Consider the following 19,389-nt stretch of genomic DNA (forward strand, 5'->3'; position numbering starts at 1 on the left):
AAACGATAAATGGGAGTGTCCTGTGTGCGCATTCCTTTTTACAGTCTGTATTGGGGTGTAATTTACCTACAGTAGAGGTCACCAGCCTTGGGTGTACAGCTGGGTCCTGAGTGTACTGCAGTGGGGTCACCACAAATTAGCACACAGGACTTTTCCATCCCAGGATGGCTCCCCACACACCGCCCCCCATAGCCTCCCCCCCACCATCCTGACTGCTGTCACCCTCAGTTAGCTTTGGCTGTAAGGGGCCTGAACCAGACAGCCTGAGGCTGCTCCATCTGGGTGCTTCTGGCTAGTTACTCCTGACTTTGCACGTTTCATCCCATACCCTTCTTATCTATCCCTGCTCCTGAGGGCCGGTATTTTGGTGGTTTCACAAAGTGTTTTTACATTTTACAAACTCGACCTGACTGCCTTGCACTTTTCTCCCCGGGGCTTCGCTTAGATTGATCTGGGCAGTGACCTCGGCCTCCCTCGCAGGCATCTTCTGGAGGTCACCCTGCGGGGCCCAGGCGCCCGCCCGCCCCAGCGCCAGACTGTCCAGCAGCTCCGGGGTTAAAACGCCGCAGACCGACTTGGCTGGGGGCGGGGCGGTGGCGTCCGCGGCGGGTCCCCAGCCCGGGACCCCCCAAGCCAAGCCTCCCAGCCTCCCCGAGGGCGCCCCCAGCCCGGGACCCCCCAGGCCAAGCCTCCCAGCCTCCCCGAGGGCGTCCCACCCCAGGGCCCAGCCGCTGCCGGCCCTTTTGAGAAGCGCGTACGTTTCGAAAGGCACAGCCGCACCTCGGACCCCTCCCGGGCCCCTCGGCACACGGGAAGTTCAGGGAGGAAGCTGAGCGCGGCGCGCGCCGGGCGGCCCGCGGGCCGGATGACTAAGTTTGGCCGCGCGCCCCGCCGCCGGTTGCCTTTTATGGCGGACTCGCCGGCAGCGGACGTGGCCTCTCGGGCCCCCCCCCCCCCCCCCCGCCCCCCCCCCCCGACCGAGGGGCTGAGGGCACGACTGCGAGGGGCCGGGCGGCGGCGGGGGGTTGCGGGCGCTTTCCCGAGGGCCGCCCATCCTCTCCCCCCACTTCCCCCACCCCACCCCTACCCCCAGCTGGCCAGGCCCAGCCTCCCAGATTTACCGAGAGGGAAACTGAGGTGCGGGGAGGGGCGGAGCCCTGCCAAGGTCACATCGCACCACGGCGGGGTGGCACCCGATGACACCCAAAGGCCCTGCTTCCCAGCCCAGGGCCGGGACAAAGATGACACACTCCCAAGGGCGCGCAGCTGCATTTATTGAGCACCCACTGTTTGTCTCCCGGCCTCCAGTTTTCTCGGCTTCACAGCAGTCCTTTGAGAGCGGGTTTGGGTCCGCGAACCACAGCTCGACGCGGGCTCTCCCCGGAGGGGAGAAGCAGCTCCCCCTTGGTCCTCCCCCTCACCTGCCCCTGGCTGGCTGTTGTACTTTACGTTTGCGGGGAGATGAAAATCATCTCCCCATTTAACAGATGGTAGACTGAAGCTGTGAGCCCCAGGTCAGGGAGCTAAGTGGCAATGCGAGGGGCCTAACGTAAGTATGTCTGGGAGCAGGTACCCCAATCCTAGGGGCGTCAGAACTCACATACGCCCCACACGGAATAGAATTCCTGTGCGTCTGTGCGGAGCTGAGTCGCACCGCGACCCCCGGGGCGCGTGTATGGTTTCCTGCTGGTCTTCAGTCCCCGCCCCCGGCCCTGCCACGCTGTGGGCCTCCGTTTGTTCAAACGCAAAATGCGGGGAGTACAGGGGGTCCGGTTTGGAGTGGGGAGCGCGCTCGGGGTGATGGTCTGGGAGGAGAGAGGCAGGGATTTAGAACACCCGGGCGCTGGGCTGTGCCCCCCTCCCAACCCGGGGCGCTCAGGCCCGCGACAGCTCCCTGGGGGGAGGGGCATGGGGGGGCGGCCCAGGCAAACCTCGGCGGCGGCCGGGCCTGTGAGGCCAGCGCCCCCTCCCCGGGCGCTCCCAAACCTCGCCTTTTATGGAGAGGAAGTTGGGCCAAGTGGGCCGGGCCGGCCCGAGGGTAGGGGTGGGGACCTGGAGCTCCGGCCCGGCCCGCGCTGGACACGCACTGGGAGCACCAGGCTTATCTCCGAGCGGCCCTGGGACGCGGGAGGCCCCGAGCCACGGCCATGTGAGCCGCGCGGGCCTGGGAACGCCAGATAATAAACACCCCACCCCGGCCCCCAGCGGCCGAGCCCAGGGGAGGCGGAGCCTCCACCTCTGCCGGCCAAGCCTGGCCCTGGCCTTGGGCTCCTACGACCTGCCTGGGGATGGGTCTGAGCACGCTCACCTTGGGACCCCAGACAGTTACCTACCTGAAGTGTCCAGATGGGCTCCCACCCTCTGATTTGACTTAGACACACCCCCTCCCCGCTCCCCTGACCTGGGAGAGTCAGGGGCTCTGTCCTGCAGCTCAGTGTCTCTCGGTCCAGACTCCCAACAAAGTTCTCCTCCACCTTCAACAGCCACCAGCTCCAGCCCTGGCCACTGTACGGGAGGAGGGCCGGGATGGGCTGTGGGATTCTGGGAACCCAGTATTCCACCACATCCGTGTGGTCCAGAGTCCAGCTGGGACCCTGCAAGGCTGGTTTGAGGCCACTGGGCTCCATTTTGCAGGTGGGCACACTGAGGCCCAGAGACAGCAGGGTGTGATTCAGGGTGCTGCAAAGGTTCTGCTCTTCTGTCGTGGGGCCTCGTGAACCCCGACCAGAGGGTCTGGACACGGGGAATGCTGTCCCAGCTATGCCCGAAGAGATTCTCCTGAGTCCCTCCCAGAAATCGCCAGGCCTTGGAGGGAGTTCACAGGCCCGAGGAGCTGAGCGGCAGAAGATGGGAATGCCGCAGGGCCTGAAGACCCTGGTCCAGCCCTGCTGCAAATGCTCCGTGACACCCGCACAGTCCCCTCCCTCCTCCGGGGTCAGCAAGACCTGGCCAGGAGTCCTGGCGCTGCCCTTCCTAAGGGTGGGGGCCCCTAAGGTCTCTAGGCCCATAGTGGATACTGCCCCTGCCCCCAGGCCTGGGGTGACATTTCAGTGGAGGATAGGGACAGGTGGGCGGAGGTGTGCATGTATATTTTCAGATTCCTGAGCTGGAAGGCTGGCACCACACCCTGTACACCCTCCGGGAAAGGTGACTGTCATGATTAAGTCTAGATATGCCTACAAGTGCCCCTGGATGACAGGGAGAGGCCAGATTCCAGCCCCTGCACTTTGTCCTTTGCTCTCCGCTCATAAGGACCCTGGGAGTGGGCTAGGGCAGAACCAGGAAGCTTAGCTTATCAGCTGATACATGAACACCTTTCTCCTCCTCCCTACACCCCCCCACCCCCTCCCCCAAAACCAACCATGAGCAGGTACCACAGAGAGGCCACTGGCCCCCGGTTCTTCCCTGGAAACAAGAACAGTTGTAACCACAGCCCAGCAACTCCGTGTTTTTTTTGTTTTTTTTGGCTGCGCTTACATGGCATGCAGGATCTTCCCAGACCAGTGATCGAACCCATGCCCCCTGCCTTGGGAGAGCGGAGTCTTAACCACTAGACCACCAAGGAAGTCCAGCTCCGTGGTTGTTTTCGTTTTTTGTTTATTTAAATTAATTAATTAATTAATTTTTGGCTGCATTGGGTCTTCGTTGCTGCGCGTGGGCTTTCTCTAGCTGTGGCGAGCAGGGGCTGCTCTTCGTTGCGGTGTACGGACTTCTCATTGCGGTGGCTTCTCTTGCTGCAGAGCACGGGCTCTAGGCGCACAGGCTTCAGTAGCTGTGGCACGTGGGCTCAGTAGTTGTGGCTCGCGGGCTCCAGAGCGCAGGCTCAGTAGTTGTGGCGCACGGGCCTAGTTGCTCCACAGCATGTGGGATCTTCCCGGACCGGGGCTGGAACCCATGTCGCCTGCATCAGCAGGCAGATACTTTTTTATTTTTTAATAATTTTAAAAAAAATTTATTTTCTTTATTTATTTTTGACTGGGTTGGGTCTTCGTTGCTGCACGGTCTTTCTCTAGTTGCAGCGAGCAGGGGCTACTCTTCGTTGTGGTGCGCGGGCTTCTCATTGCGGTGGCTTCTCTTGTTGCGGAGCACGGGCTCTAGTCGCGCAGGCTCAGTAGTTGTGGCTCGTGGGCTCTAGAGCGCAGGCTCAGTAGTTGTGGCGCACAAGCTTAGTTGCTCTGCAGCATGTGGGATCTTCCCAGACCAGGGCTCAAACCCGTGTCCCCTGCATTGGCAGGCGGATTCTTAACCACTGAGCCACCAGGGCAGCCCCAGCTGCATGTTTTTTGACCCCTCGACTTACACTCTGGTTTCGTCCTTCCAGCAGCCCCACACAGTTTTTACCCCCTTTTTTAAAAAGTTAATTAATTTATTTTTTGGCTGTGTTGGGTCTTCTTTGCTGCGCGCGGGCTTTGTCTAGTTGCGGCGAGCAGGGGCTACTCTTTGTTGCGGTGCGCGGGCTTCTCACTCGGTGGCTTCTCTTGTTACAGAGCACAGACTTTAGGAGCGTGGGCTTCAGTAGTTGTGGCATAAGGGCTCAGTAGATGTGGGTGGCTCACAGGCTCTAGAGCACAGGCTCTGGAGTTGTGGTGCATTGGCTTAGCTGCTCCACAGCATGTGGGATCTTCCCAGACCAGGGCTCCAACCCATGTCCCCTGCATTGGCAGGCGGATTCTTAACCACTGTGACACCAGGGAAGTCCTCACCCCCATTTTACAGGTGAGAAAACTGAGGCCCTTTGCAAGTAAAGTGACTTGCCCAGAGTCACAGAGATGGCAGATATGCCCCCTCTTGCCATCTTTCCCTGGCTGTGTGTGACCTTGGGCATGTCCCCTCACTCCTCTGGGCTTCACCTGGGTTTGGGGAAACATCAAGGCCCCTGCCTCATGGGGCAGTTAATGGGGAGTGAGCAGGACAGGGCCTGCCTCCTAGAGGCTCATGAAGGGCATCTGGGCATGTAGCGACAGTCGGTCCCAGCTGGGGGCTCACCACCTCACCTCATGCAGGTAAGCGTGGCCCTGCATGAACGTGAGTGAGCTGCATGCTCCCCATACCCCAGGCAGGTCCCCAACCTCGACTGTCAGCTTTGCTACCCACAACTTAAAACATCATGATGAAAGCTGCCCTTCCTGCCTCTTGGGGTTGCCATGGGATAAAATCAAATTATAGAACATCAGAAAAATGAAAGAGTATCACAGACACATAGGTTATTATTCTCGTTACTATTATTATAATTATTTGTATAGCGCTAGTATTTCTAATACAAACTTCTACTTGGCCAGAGACAGACAGAAATCTGAAATCTGAGGCTACAGAGTTTGTTTTGGAGCCTCCTGGGCCCTTTCATAATGTAGAGCCATCTGCTGAAACATCAGACATGGCCCTCCCCTCTCCTGCTCCCCCACCCTCTATAGCTCCCCATTACCATTGCGGACAAAGTCCCAGCTCCTGAGTTCATGCCAGTCCTCTGAGAACACACCCACCCCAGGCATCCTGGGCGCCAGCAAATCTCCAGACCTGGGAAGCACTTTCCCACCTCCTGGCTGAGTTCCAAGGCTACATTCTTGCTGTGTGGCCCTGCATCTTGCTTTCCTTCTCTGGGCCAAGGTTGAGGCTGACTAGGAGAGGAAGGGGTACCTGACAGCTTTGGGGGAGGGCAGCACAGAGGCCCTGCAGCTGTCACCTGTTGCAGAGTTCTAGTTCCTTGTTTCCAGCCAGTTCTTTGGTGAGTGTCATGGTACCCCCAGCGCTGGACCCCGGAGGCTGGCCCCGTAAACTTGCGTCTGCAGGGTGTCCAACTTCCAGGAGGGCCTGTTTCTTGCCCTTATGGGCTCCAGAACCCAAGCTTAACCCAGCTATTCGAGCCTAGCTCTGACCCTGCCTACCTTAGTCTCCCCACCTGTACAATGGGACCTGAATTCAAGGCCCAGTACATTCCTTCCAAGGGGTAAGGACTCACAGCCCCCACTGAGCTGTGCTAAGAGGGCTCCACGAACTCCATGCCCACCCCAGTCCTGCTCACCCAGTTGGGGTCTTTCTCAGATGGGGCCTCCATGTACTCTACCGAGTGTTGGCCAGAACAAAAATGGTGTTGAGCCCAGATCTCCCCATTAAGGTTTCTATAGACTCAAGTTCCAAAGTTCCCAGCCACATCAGATATTTGCAGTTCTCCCAAAATACCTTCTGTCAAGCACCCTCTAAATTGTCTCCTTTGTGAACTCCTATTCATACTTCAAAGCCCAGCCAAAAAGACCCCTCCTGTGGAAAGCCTTGCTTGATCCTTGGGCTGCGTTGCTCTTCCTCTAGTTCAGCTCCTCACACGTTCAGGATATCAAACAGTTGTTTTCCCTGGAGACTTCCGGAGAACAAGGCTCAAGTCTGATCTGTGAGTGATATCAGACACTGGGTGAGTCAGCTGCAGCCCAGAGACCTGAGGACTTCTTGTGACACCCAGCCTCCCATACACCCCTCCCGTCAACATCCGCTGGAAGGTGTGAGCCCTGAGCTGGCCAAACCCCTTCCTCCCCAGGCCTGTTCCTCATCAGCTTTGGCAGTCCTGGGACATCATTCCTGCCAGGGCTGTGCCCACACCCTCCTGGCACAGGGTGTTCACACCCTTGAGAGCCAGTACATCCATTCCTGCGACCTCTGTCCCTTCTGTAGAGAACTGGATCCATCCATCTTCCCTTCCTCCCTTCCTTTCTTCCATCTGAAGATAGACGCCCAAAGCTGGGGTTTCCCTGGTAGAGCAGTGGTTAAGAATCCAGCTGCCAATGCAGGGGACATGGGCTTGAGCCCTGGTCCAGGAAGATCCCACATGCCGCGGAGCAACTATGCCCTTGCGCCACAACTACTGAGCCTGCGCTCTAGAGCCTGCGAACCACAACTACTGAGCCTGTGTGCCGCAACTACTGAAGCCCACGCACCTAGAGCCCATGCGCCACAACAAGAGAAGCCCCCACAGTGAGAAGCCCGTGCACTGCAACGAAGAGCAGCCCCTGCTCACCGCAACTAGAGAATGCCCGCATGCAGCAATGGAGACCCAAAAAAAGAAAAAAAAAAGAAGCCCAAAACTGTACTGACTATACACCCCAAGATGGGGATCCCACAGTGATCAAAACAAATGTGGTCCCTGCCTTTGCAGCATGGAGGGAGAGAATAAACCTATGATCACACAGATACACCCAATAATCGGCTGTGACGAGCATGACAGAGAAGTACAGGAGCCACGAGAACCCTGCCCTTGTCTAGGGATCCCCCTGGACCAGGTGATGTTTACACCGAGCCCTGAAGGATAAGCAGAACTTAAAGAAGCAGAAAGGATGTGTGTGGGAAGAAGGGTCCATTATAGACAGACAGAACAGCAAGTGCAAAGGCCCTGAGGCAGGCGGGAATTTGGTGCTCTAAGGGCTAGAGGCCAGCATGTCTGGAGTGTAGAGTGAGGCTGGCGGGAGCGGGGGTGGGGGTGGGGATGGGCAGCCACACTCCCAAACTAGCTGCCATCCAGGCAAGTGCGCACATTATCATTGTGCAGCTACTTGAACTGCCACAAACTGAGCACTCACACGTACCCAGCACCCCGATCAAGAGACATGTGCAGGTCCCTCCATCACATCCTTTCCAGTCGGTCCTCCCCAAAGGGCACCGTTGGCCTGACTTCTGCACACAGATGAACGCAGGATCATAGAGAATCTGTCCTTGCGTGTGAAGTGGGATCTCACTGTGGTTTGCATTTGCAACTCCCGGATGACCTGTGATGTCAACACTCTTTTTATCTTTCCTGGCGATGTGGAGATTTGGTTGGCCTCTTGTTTAAAATACCCCTTCATGGGAATTCCCTGGTGGTCTAGCGGTTAGGACCCCGCACTTTCACTGCCGTGGCCTGGGTTCAATCCCTAGTCGGGGAACTGAGGTCCCACAAGCCTTGTGGCATGGCTAAAAGAATAAAAATAAATAAAATGCCCCTTCAGGTCTTTTTCTCATTCCCCTCCCTGCCTTTCCCCTCTCTTTCTTGCCCAAAGGCTATACCGGTATTCTCTGGTGGAAGAACAATCCAGAAGGAGATGAAGGCTCCCTCCTCCCCACAACCCACCCCTCTTGGGCCCTGCTCTGTGTGTGACAGGCCCGGAGACCAGGGAGAGGCACAGCACTGCACATGCGCACACATGTCCCCTGTTGGAGCCCCCGCCCTTCCTGCAGCCCCCCAGTAAGCCTGGGACGGACCAGATGCGGTACATGGCCTTCGTGTCACAGAGACACGGTACGCCTGGCCCAAGTCGCCAGCAATGGCCACCCTGTACTGGCTCCGAGCAGGCCCAGCTCCAATGTGTCTGTTGGCTCACCTGTCCCCTCCCTACAGCTCTGCGATGTAGATGAGTGAGTTTGCCGAGGCCGCCAACACACAACCTGCTCAGCTGTGTCCCCAGAGCGGAGATTTCAGAGCTGGACACAGAACTTTCCACCCACTTCTGCAGTCCCCTGCCTACGTGTTTGGGAACCAGGATGACCCAGCCTGGGCCCTGCCCTCCAGGGTCCCCCCACCCACAGAGAGGGAGCAACTAGGGGTAGACAGGAAGCCCCTGAGCCAGGGCCTTTGAGGGACCTGGAGTCCTTCTGACTCAGGGAGGGATGAGGGACCAGGCCCTCATCCTCGTCAGATGCACGTCAGCAGGGCTGCGTTTGGCCAGACCTGGACCACCAGGACGGTGTGTGCTTCCTGCCAGAAGGAGTAGGTCTTGCACGGCTTCTGGGCTGTCTCAGCAGGTCGGCTTTAGAGCCATCTTGGCCGAGGGGAGCGGGGTCCTGTACCCATCCTGGACAGACCAGCCTGGTACTCCCGGCAGAAAACTTAGCATCCTCCTCGCCATCCTGGCAGCACACAAAATGCGAAGCCCCAGCCCTCCAGGCCTGGGCTCTGGCTTGCCCCATGTGCTGTGTGATGCTGGGTGAGACTCTGCCCATCTCTGGGCCTTGGTTTCCCCTTTGGTAAGTAGGCCGGTGATGGTCACCTTCCAGGCTGTCTGTGACAAGCCCCTGAAAGGTCAGGAAGGCCCACTCAGATGGCACGATCCACACTCGGTCCTGCTGCCCCTGGTGGGCTCAGGGGTGCCGAGTCCCTTTCCGAGGACATCCAGGGGTGAGGCATAGAACTGAGTCCTACTTAACACAGAGCCTGAAAGTGGATCAGAAAAGGAAGGACCAGGGTCCCCAAAAGACGGGACGCTGAGCTGACCGTTCTGTGGGGCCTCGCGGCGGGAAGAGGGTGCTATGTTCTTTCCTGGGGTCCCCAGCTGCTCTGGGGCTCCCTTCGCTCTGGCTTAGCTAAGAGGGCAGAGAATGCAGCCCCCTGGCCCTGTGCACAGTGGGTTTATCGCTGAGTCCTACCTGGGTCTGGACCAACCCCCCAGCCTGGCCACTACGTGTTCTGGGTCATAGGTGTGGGCACACGTGTCCTCAGGTGCACCTGTGTGCCCCCAGTGCTAGGGGTCTCAGCAGCCCGGATGACTCAGACAGGCCAAATTACTCACTGGGGACCTGGGAAGTGGAGGGAACAGGGTTCAGGACTGTGTCCCAGTGGACAGTGCAGGCCAAGGGGAGGGGCTGGTCCCCTGTCTCCCCAGCAGCTGGCACCGGGCTGGGCGTAGGGGAGACATCAGGAAGCTCAGGCCACCGGGCCGGCTCAGGTTCCTGGCCAGCCCAGCCGGCGGCTGAGATTTCTGGCCGAGGAGGGCCTGGTTACACGGCTGCGCGGCCCAGCCGATTGGGTTTCCACTTGGATGGGCCCCAGGCCCCAGGCTGGAGGAGCCAGCGCTAGCTGAGGAGGGCCCCACGGGGGGCCCCAGGTGCGCCCCACGGCCAAGCAGGGAGCCCGCTCTGCGCTGCCCACTGACCACCCTGAGCCTCGGTTTGCCCACCTGAGAACAGCAGCCCCCTGGAGGCTCAGGGACTCAGGGGGCCCCCTCGAGACTGGCTGTGGGCCTTTGCGCTGCTCCAGCCTAGACTCCTGGGTTCCGGTAATCAGTAATTGATTCTCGCTCTCACTGATCTCAGCTGGCTCCTCTGAGAAATGGGGAGATTCCTGCTTGGCCGGCAGGGGCGCGGTGAGCTTTCTGTGTGCGCAGGCGGGTCTGGCTCTGCTTCCGCGGGCCCTTGGGGACTCTGCCTTCCCTGTCCTGTCGTGGATGCCGCTGCGGATGCGGGCTTCGCCCTGAGGTAGGTGAGCCTGAGGCTCCTGAGTCACCTCGGGCCCCACCCACCCGCCTGCACTTTCCCAACACCTCCCTTCCCCCTTCCTGTTCCCCTTTCACTTCCTCCGGCCCCTTCAGCTGGGGAGCTGTACCTCCGCTCCCCCAGCTCCCCCAGCTCCTAGGGCATTTCGGAGCCCCTGGCCCAGCCAGGAAGGGAGGCGGAACAAGGCCACCCAGCCAGGAAGGGGCTGAGCCCCCACCAGTGGTCCCAGGCGCCTGGGATGGGAGAGCCCACGTCACTGACTGCTTCTGGTCCCCCTGGGGCCAGACGCCCCCCTGCCCCTTTTCATAGCCCGGGGACAGAGGCCTGAGGCGCAGGGTCCCCGTGGCCTCCTGTCTGTGCCATTCCCGTGGACATGTTTGCCAACACTCTGGGGCGTCAGGCCCAGGAGCTCCAGAACCCTGCTTGGCCTGAACTTGAAATTGCTGCTGACCCCACCCCACGTGGTCCAACCTGTCCCCCAGCTTCTCAGGCCTCTGTCTGGGGAACCAGAGGAACCTGGCATCTGAGGGATGTCTTGGTTGCCAGATGACTCGGAGCAGGTCACCACCCACTCCCGGTGGGCTGAGGTGGGCCCAGGTGAGAAGTGGACCTCAAAGGCCTCCTGGGACCACAACTGGGGCGGGGGGGGCATGAGGCCAGATGCCCCCAGTCTGTCTGGACGGCTGTCACCCCAAGGGGCCTCTGCGTCTCAGCACTCAGGGTCTGCCTGGGTCACCTCGGTTCTCATCTGGAGAACGAGACAACTAGCCCTCCCAGCAGAAGGCTCCAGGGACCAGCAGAAGGGGCTCAGCTGGGTGTGTGTACTGGGGGAAGCCCAGGGAAACTTACGTCTATTTCTGAAAAATTCAATCAAATAAGCAAGGCTGGGAACTCCCCAGGAGGGTGGCGTTTCTCTGGGTGCCCTGGGGGACAGGAAGAGAGAGGGTAGTTTTTAAGGATTTTTAAAAACACTCCCAAGAAGTGTTGGAAGTTCCCAGTTTCTCCGAGGCAGGGATCCCCCTCGGGCGGATAGCTCTGTCAGGGAGGACAGGAGGCCCAGGGCAGGCTGAGGGGCTGGAGGCTGCCCAGTGACAGCCCTGGGAGAAACTCTGGCTAGAGGCCAGGCCAGGATGGGGACCAAGGCCCTGGCTGACGCCCAGGAGAGCACACAGGGCCCAGCCCATCCTTCCCTCCGGGGCCCCCTTCAGCTGGCTGGGCACCTCCTCAGAGGGCCTTCCCTGACTCCCTCCTTCCCGAGAAAATCCGCTGCTTTCCTTCTTGGGCATCAGCACTTGTTCTCTTTGGCTCTCTTGTTTGAGGTCTGTCTCAGGGATCACACCTGCTTTATTCAGTGTGTTGTCTGGTGCTCTTCTTCTCTGGAAGCACGTCTGGCTGGTCGGTGCTGGTGTGCGGAATGCAGGAGCAGCGTGATCCAGGATGTTGAGCTCCTGCCTGTGCTCTTGCTGTGTAATCCTGACTGGGTCAGTTCCCCTCTCTGGGCAGGAAAGCTTACTGCTGTTATGGTAGAGGAGGGAGGAAGTCGTAGCTGACTTCCTGGAGGCGGCAGCCCAGAGCTGGCCCTGGAGGCAGAGGCACCCCAAGCCCAGTCCCTCCCAGGACCTTGGAATCCAGAAGTCCAGAATTGCCTCTTGAGACCATCCTGGGAGCAGGGGACGAGGGCAGGGGAAAGAGGTGGTGACAGCATGCAGGCCTGGGGCTCAGGACCCCCTGTTGTGTAACCAAGGGCCAGTGGCTGTCTTCTCTGGGCCTCAGGAGATAAGCACTGAGGACAGAGGTGGGACCCAAGAATTTAGACTTTGGAACAGCCTTTGGTCCCAGTCCCTGAGGACACTGCAGGGGACACTGCAGAGGCAGTGAGAGGCCTCCAGGCCCTACACGTGGAATCCCTCACACCGGACTCCAAGCCCTTTTCCAGTCTGGCCTCAGTTTCCTCATCTGTAGCAAGAGGTGCATTTGCTAGAATGCTGCCCATCAGTTGCTCCTCACTGAGGACCCACAGTGCGCAGGGGCTCTGCCCTCCTGGAGCCAACAGTCTAAGGTCTTCCTAAGGTCTCCCCTTCTCTGTCCTGCCTCAGTTTCTTCCCCTGAAAAATGGAGCTTGGTTTCCCCGCGGGTCAGGGCAGCAGTGGGGCCCGAACACCCAGAGCAAGTTGGCCGGGTGGCCAGTTCTGGAGGAAGGCGGGGAGTGGTCCTTTGCTATGGGCTGTAAAGGTCGCCTGGCCTGGAGGCCTCTCAGGGAGGGGAACCGCAAGAGGAAAAAAAAAAAAGCACCAGAAAGGCAAGTGAAGTCCCCATTGGCTGAGCCGGCTAAGGGCCCCGGGGGCTGTGTGCCTGCCCCGGTGACAGCTCTGAAAACTCCCTGCAAGGGCAAAGAACCTGTTCACTTCCTCTCCGGAGGTCTCCTCCCTCTTCCTCTGGCCCCTCCACTTCCTCTTTTCCTCCTCTGGCTGCTGTCTCTCTTCAGCTCCTTCTCTCCCGCTAGGCCTGCGGCCCCCACCCCCCAACCCTCCACCTTCCCAGGGTCCTTTCTCAGGGCCTAGGACACCCAAGCGGTCACTTATTCATTCAACAGATCAGAGCCCTGGGGAGGGTATGGTGGGTGGAGGTGGACGGGCCAGAGACCCGAAAGGGCTCACAGTCTGGTCGGGGAGGCCCAGTTATAAATGCCGGCCGGCCCTGTGCAGTGGTCTTTGCGGGGAGGGGGGATATGCTGCAGATGCCAAAGGACTCCCTCAAGTAGGGGCCTTCTGGGATGGGCCTTGAAGGATGCATAGGAGACTCCCAGCTGCCGTAGACAGAGGGCCGGGAGTAGTGCAGCCTGAGCTCAGTGCTTCTGCCCCTTGGCCGGCCCCTGGTTGAGAAGTGGCGAGGTGGCAGCACAGGTCCTGCTTGGGGACCAGCCTTGCTCTCCATCCCATGTAGCCGCCTGGAGCCACCAGAGTCTCCCACGCCTTGGCCTGCAGCCCTGGTCCCAGTCTGTCCGGCACCCACCAGGCTCAGTGAACAGCCCGGAGCAGCCCTCATCAGCCGGCAGCAAAGAGGGTCACCCCCCACCCCCCAACCCCCCACCACAGCTCCTGAATCACAGGGTTGGCAGGTCCCAGGGTGGCTGGCTGGACGCCTGTGAATGAGACACACAAGGCCAGGGACAGGGCAGTCCGGCCCCTGGGAAGCAGGGAGTGGACGGGCTGGGAACATTTGCCCAGGCCCGGGGTGGGGCTGGGGGAGCCACCGAGAGCAGATCCCTGGGAATTCCGCTGGCAGGTGGCTCTGAGCCCGTGGGCTCTGCTGTGCGCTGGGAGACGGTGACCCTTTCTACCTGTTTGTGGCCTCTGCAACCTTCAAAGAGCCCTGCCAGCACTAGCCTCCTGCAGTGGGCTGGACCACACTGCCTCTGCCCTGGCCAGATTCCACCTCCATATATGGACGAGTCTTTTGCTGGTTTCAACACACGCTCAGTGAGCACCTACTATGTGTAGCAAAGCCCTGGGCAGACCTGGGGTGCCTGGACACAGACCACGGGCAACAGGCCAGGGCCCCTACCTGGACCATCCTTCCCGTTTTCCCTTGTGTGAAAATTCAGCTCGTCACCACCTCTGAGAGGATGCGTGCTCCTCCAGGTTGGGCCAGATTCCCCTCTGGGGGTTCCATGGCCTCTGGGTTTCCTTTTACCACACAGTGACTACTGTCGGCCACCCTCTGGGTGGCAGGCTCTCCCTGCCGGCCTGACACTTCTCAGAGCAGGGAACCACCCAGAACACTGTGGGGCACCCAGGTCTGCCCCAGGGTTTGGTGGAGAGACCCAGGGCAGGAGCAGGTGCAGTGGGAGGGTCTCCTCTGAGGGCAGCTGGCCTTCAGCTACTGTCACTGCCCCTCCACCCCTCACCCTCACTCCTCTCTGGCACATTGTGTGTCCTTCCCCAGTCCTTGGTGGCCTCCAGATGGTCCAGGAGGGCAGTTCAGCTGTGGGCTGCACATGACAGACAGACGATGGACGGTGGGCCCCGGGCCCCAGAGCTGTGACAAATGGCCCTGCCTGCCTGCGCCCAGCAGTGGTTGGCAGCTGCCCGGGTCGCCGGCTAACAGCCCAGGCTTGGCCTTGGCTGGGTGTGACCAGGCAGCTCCGAGGCAGCCCAGCTCCATGGGAACAGTTTCTCTGCTCTACAGAGCCCACCACTCCCCAGGTCTGCAGCAGGGGAGGTTTGGAGCCCTTCTCACAGGGAACTTCTAGCCGCTGGCCCCTGAGTGGGGGGGGGGGGGGCTGCCCTGTCCCTGGGGACTGTGGTCTTGAAGCCCCTGTTAAATGGCCACCAGCCCCCCTGACTCCCCCATGAAACACCATAGTCCTCAGCCCCAGGTCTCTTGAGTAGTAATGTGCCCCCATAGCAAACGGAGACCCCCACTCAGCAAGCTCAGCACCCCCAGTCAGAGGCCCCCCTGTAACCCAGGCTTTCTGGGCAGTGGAGCTAATGTGGACAAGGGGGGTGACTCGCTGCCCACCCCTCTCTCCCCAAATGTTCCTTAAGTATGCGCCCACAGCAACCAGGCACCCTCGCATCTGTGCTGACCCTTGCCCACCGGGTCGCTCACTGCTCTGGGGCATCCACACCCGGAGGGTCCCGGGGTGGGGGGACCCCGAGAGACAGGCAGGCCGGGTGTAGGCCTGGCCACGCGGGGCCGGACCGGGCACTGCTCAGCTGGGCGGCGGTCCGGGGCTCGCACCCCACGACCCGCGGGCCCAGCACCCAAAGCCAAAACTCTCTCCCTCCTCCTCTTCCTCAATCTCGCTCTCGCTCTCTACCAGTCCATCTCTCTCTCTCTTTTTTTTTTTTTTGCAAAAGGAGGGGAGAGGGGGTAAAAAAATGCTGCACTGTGCGGCGAGGCCGGTGAGTGAGCGGCGCGGGGCCAATCAGCGCTGGCCGTTTCGAAAGTTGCCTTTTATGGCTCGAGCGGCCGCGGCGGCGCCCTATAAAACCCGGCGGCGCGACGCGAAGCCACAGTCGAGACCGCGTCCACTCCGCCACTACAGGCCCCTCGCCCTCGCCGCTCCGCCTTCGCCGCCGGTCTACACCGCTACCAGGTAGGGCCCCGCGCCGGCCGGGCCGCTAATGCGCTGGGCCCGCGCCTCCTCCGGGCAGGCAGCGCGCGATCCCGGCCCCGTGGACAGCCTCCCGGCTGCGGGGAGTGGACTCATGCGCTCCTCGCTCGGGGCCGGAGCTGCGCTCGGGGCGCGCTCCCAGAATGTTTCCGTTGGGACCGCGGGTCTTTGTCCGAGCGGGCGGCTCGGTCCGCCGGCGGGACGGCGGGGCAGCGGGGCAGCGAGGTGGCGAGGCGGGAGGGTGGGTGGGCGCGGCGGGGCGGCAGGGCCGGGTGGGGGCTGGGGACACCAGTGCGCGTGCGTCTGCGCGTTAGGCTCGGGAAGCGAGGGCGGGGCGGCCGGCCGGAAGGGGTGGGGTCGCCGCGGCGCGAGAGCGCCTGCGCGCACTTCCTTCTCGCGCCGCCGGCTCCCGCGGGTGTGGCTGCTGAGCGTTCGCCGGGTGGTGCTTTTTGGGCGGGGCGGGGCCGGCGCCCGGTGTAGGGGGGCGGAGGCCTGGCTTCCTGCCGCGAGCCGCGGGGCCGCCTCCAACCCGCGTTTGCCTTTTATGGTAATAACGCGGCCGGCCGGCTTTCTTTGTCCCCAATCTGGGCGCGCGCCGGCGCCCCCTGGCGGCTCGAAGGCGCGGTGCGCCGGAAGTGGGTAGGGCGGGGGCGGCCGCACGGCTCATGGTCCTGTTCTCCCCGCAGTTTGCCATGGATGACGATATTGCTGCGCTCGTGGTCGACAACGGCTCCGGCATGTGCAAGGCCGGCTTCGCGGGTGACGATGCTCCCCGGGCCGTCTTCCCCTCCATCGTGGGGCGCCCCCGGCACCAGGTAAGGCGCCCGCCTCGGGTCTGACTTGGTGGGTGGGGCTCCACTCTCGGGAGCAGGCGGAGGGAGGGAGGGGGAAGCCTTCGGTTTTCTGGGTGAGGGTCGGTGGGGCAGTGCCTGAGCTGAAGGCGCCTTCCTCCTCCCTCCGCAGGGCGTGATGGTGGGCATGGGGCAGAAGGACTCCTATGTGGGCGACGAGGCCCAGAGCAAGAGAGGCATCCTGACCCTCAAGTACCCCATCGAGCACGGCATCGTCACCAACTGGGACGACATGGAGAAGATCTGGCACCACACTTTCTACAACGAGCTGCGTGTGGCCCCCGAGGAGCACCCCGTTCTGCTGACCGAGGCCCCGCTGAACCCCAAGGCCAACCGTGAGAAGATGACCCAGGTCAGTGGCCCGCCGGCTTCGCCTGGGCGCCACCCCCGCACCCCGTTTCTTGCCCTTCTTTGTCACGCCCTTTCTCACTTGTTCTTTCTTCTGCCATTTTCCTAGGACTTTCTTCTCTGACCTGAGTCTCCTTTGGAACTCTGCAGGTTCTATTTGCTTTTTCCCAGATGGAATCTTTTTCTCGTGTTTGCTTTTCTGACTAGGTGTTGAAAGCATAAAGTGCTGTGGGTGTAGGTACTAACACTGGCTCGTGTGACAAAGCTGACGAGGCCGCTGTAAAGTGGCCTTGGAGTGTGTATTCAGTAGGTGCACAATAGGTCTGAAGTGAATCCCCGTCCTGGGAGCCCCAGCACACTTAGTCATGTTCCTTGCACTCTTTGCATGTTCCCAGTCTGGCCTCACTGCTCCCGGTGGCTTCCCAAGTGTGACATGGTCCATCTCTCCGTGCAGATCATGTTCGAGACCTTCAACACCCCAGCCATGTACGTGGCCATCCAGGCTGTGCTGTCCTTGTACGCCTCTGGCCGCACCACTGGCATCGTGATGGACTCCGGTGATGGGGTCACCCACACGGTGCCTATCTACGAGGGGTATGCTCTCCCCCATGCCATCCTGCGTCTGGACCTGGCTGGCCGGGACCTGACGGACTACCTCATGAAGATCCTCACGGAGCGTGGCTACAGCTTCACCACCACGGCCGAGCGGGAAATCGTACGTGACATCAAGGAGAAGCTCTGCTACGTTGCCCTGGACTTCGAGCAGGAGATGGCCACCGCGGCCTCCAGCTCCTCCCTGGAGAAGAGCTACGAGCTGCCCGATGGTCAGGTCATCACCATTGGCAACGAGCGGTTCCGCTGCCCTGAGGCTCTCTTCCAGCCTTCCTTCCTGGGTGAGTCAGGAGGTCTCATGCCCGCCCCACACGAGGGTCACTCTGGCCACACTGGAAGTTAAGTCTGGCTTCTCTTTCTCCTCAGGCATGGAATCTTGTGGCATCCACGAAACTACCTTCAATTCCATCATGAAGTGTGACGTCGACATCCGCAAGGACCTCTATGCCAACACGGTGCTGTCTGGCGGGACCACCATGTACCCAGGCATCGCCGACAGGATGCAGAAGGAGATCACCGCCCTGGCTCCCAGCACGATGAAGATCAAGGTGAGTGCATGGCCTGAGCTGGCCTGGGCACTTGGGGGGTGAGATGTGGCTTTGGTGCAGGTGAGCGTGGTGGTCGTCAAGGCAGCTGCCTTGCTGTAGGCCCCTGGTATATACCAGGGCTGGGACCGCCAGAGCCCTCACTGTGCCTTTCTCTCCCCAGATCATCGCTCCCCCTGAGCGCAAGTACTCCGTGTGGATCGGCGGCTCCATCCTGGCCTCGCTGTCCACCTTCCAGCAGATGTGGATCAGCAAGCAGGAGTACGACGAGTCTGGCCCCTCCATCGTCCACCGCAAGTGCTTCTAGGCGGACTCTTAGTTGCGTCACACCCTTTTCTCGACAAAACCTAACTTGTGCAGAAAACGAGATGAGATTGGCATGGCTTTATTTGGTTTTTTGTTTTTTTTTTTTTTGGTCTTTTTTGATTTTTTTGTTTTTTTTTTTTGTTTTTTTTGCGCTTGACTCAGGATTTAAAAACTGGAACGGTGAAGGTGACAGCAGTCGGTTGGATGGAGCATCCCCAGAGTTCTACAATGTGGCCGAGGACTTTGATTGTACATTGTTTTTGTTTTTTTTTAAATAGTCATTCCAAATATCATGAGATGCATTGTTACAGGAAGTCCCTTGCCTTCCCAAAAGCCGCCCCACTTGTCCCTTAGGAGAAGGGCCAGTCCTCGCCCGAGTCCACATAGGGGAGGGTGATAGCATTGCTTTTGTGTAAATTATGTACTCCAAATTTTTTTTTTTAATCTTTGCCTTAATACTTGTTCTTTTTGTTTGTTTTATTTTGAATGGTCAGCCATCGTGGCCCCCCTTTTTGTCCCCCATCTTGAGATGTATGAAGGCTTTTGGTCCCCCTGGGAGCGGGTTGAGGTGCGGAGGTAGCCAGGGCTTACCTGTACACTGACTTGAGACCAGTTCAATAAAGTGCACACCTTATACACGTGGCTTGTGGCTGGCGTTGTTGGATGTTGGGGAGAAGGCTGGGGCGCTGGGGGTGCTTTGAGGTGCCTCACCCTGAAGGGTCTGGGATTGGGTTATGTGGGAGGAGTTGGGGATTTTGGCCTGTAATCCTGTTTAAGTGAATTCCCCGCCTGGCCCTTGTTCGCTCGATTTCTCGCTGGGTTCTGAGGTCCAGATGCTGGGAGAGTGGGGAGCTAGGGAGGTGTGGTCCCTGTACCCACCTTGTAGAACTGGGTGGGGACCTTCGTCTCTGTGGGTGCTGCTTCCTCACTGTTCTCTTGGGATAGTGGGGTCTCCCAGGCCACAGGCTTTGTCCTCGCCTTCCCTTCAGTACCTGCGGAGAACCAGGGGCTCTGAGGTTGAGGGGCGGGGCCTCAAATTTAACACCTGCCCACTCACCTGGAGTGACCCCCATGGAAGGGACAGCGCCACCCATCGGAGGCCTGTGGGCAAGGGGATGCGGGGTCGGCAGAGATGGCCTTAGTTGGTTCTGGCGGGGGGGGTATGGCTTGAGGTCTGCATCCTTCTGACCCGGAGGGTAGCCGTCATCCTTTATTCTTGGTGCCCAGTTTCAAGTGCAGATCTGGCCCAGGGGGAAGCAGCCTGGGGGTTGCGGTCAGTTTGGGACTCTTCTCCAAGCCTGGCTGGCCTCCACTCTGCTAGAAGCTGTGGTTGACATGGAGGGAAAGTGGGTGAGGCCTCTCCCATACTGCCAGAGGGAGT

The 19,389-nt window shown here is 60.1% G+C and overlaps 1 protein-coding gene across 1 annotated transcript; it reads left to right on the forward strand.

The window, feature by feature from the left end:
• The first annotated feature begins 15,236 nt into the window (after positions 1-15,236).
• Positions 15,237-18,650, forward strand: ACTB (actin beta). Its single transcript, XM_029219562.1, has 6 exons — positions 15,237-15,328; positions 16,033-16,161; positions 16,310-16,549; positions 17,000-17,438; positions 17,524-17,705; positions 17,866-18,650. The coding sequence occupies exons 2-6, from the start codon at positions 16,039-16,041 to the stop codon at positions 18,007-18,009; spliced, it is 1,128 nt and encodes a 375-aa protein (XP_029075395.1). The 5' UTR covers positions 15,237-15,328; positions 16,033-16,038; the 3' UTR covers positions 18,010-18,650.
• Positions 18,651-19,389: the final 739 nt, after the last annotated feature.

The sequence above is a fragment of the Monodon monoceros genome, unplaced genomic scaffold (genome assembly GCF_005190385.1).
Source record: "Monodon monoceros isolate NGI ecotype Baffin Bay Population unplaced genomic scaffold, NGI_Narwhal_1 Super_Scaffold_13, whole genome shotgun sequence".
NCBI lineage: Eukaryota > Metazoa > Chordata > Mammalia > Artiodactyla > Monodontidae > Monodon > Monodon monoceros.

Coding starts and splice junctions, on each gene's coding strand:
- ACTB (XM_029219562.1), top strand. CDS start 16,039: ATGGATGACGATATTGCTGCGCTCGTGGTCGACAACGGCTCCGGCATG. Junction 16,550..16,999: donor ACCGTGAGAAGATGACCCAG/GTCAGTGGCCCG, acceptor CTCTCCGTGCAG/ATCATGTTCGAGACCTTCAA. Junction 17,706..17,865: donor CCAGCACGATGAAGATCAAG/GTGAGTGCATGG, acceptor TTCTCTCCCCAG/ATCATCGCTCCCCCTGAGCG.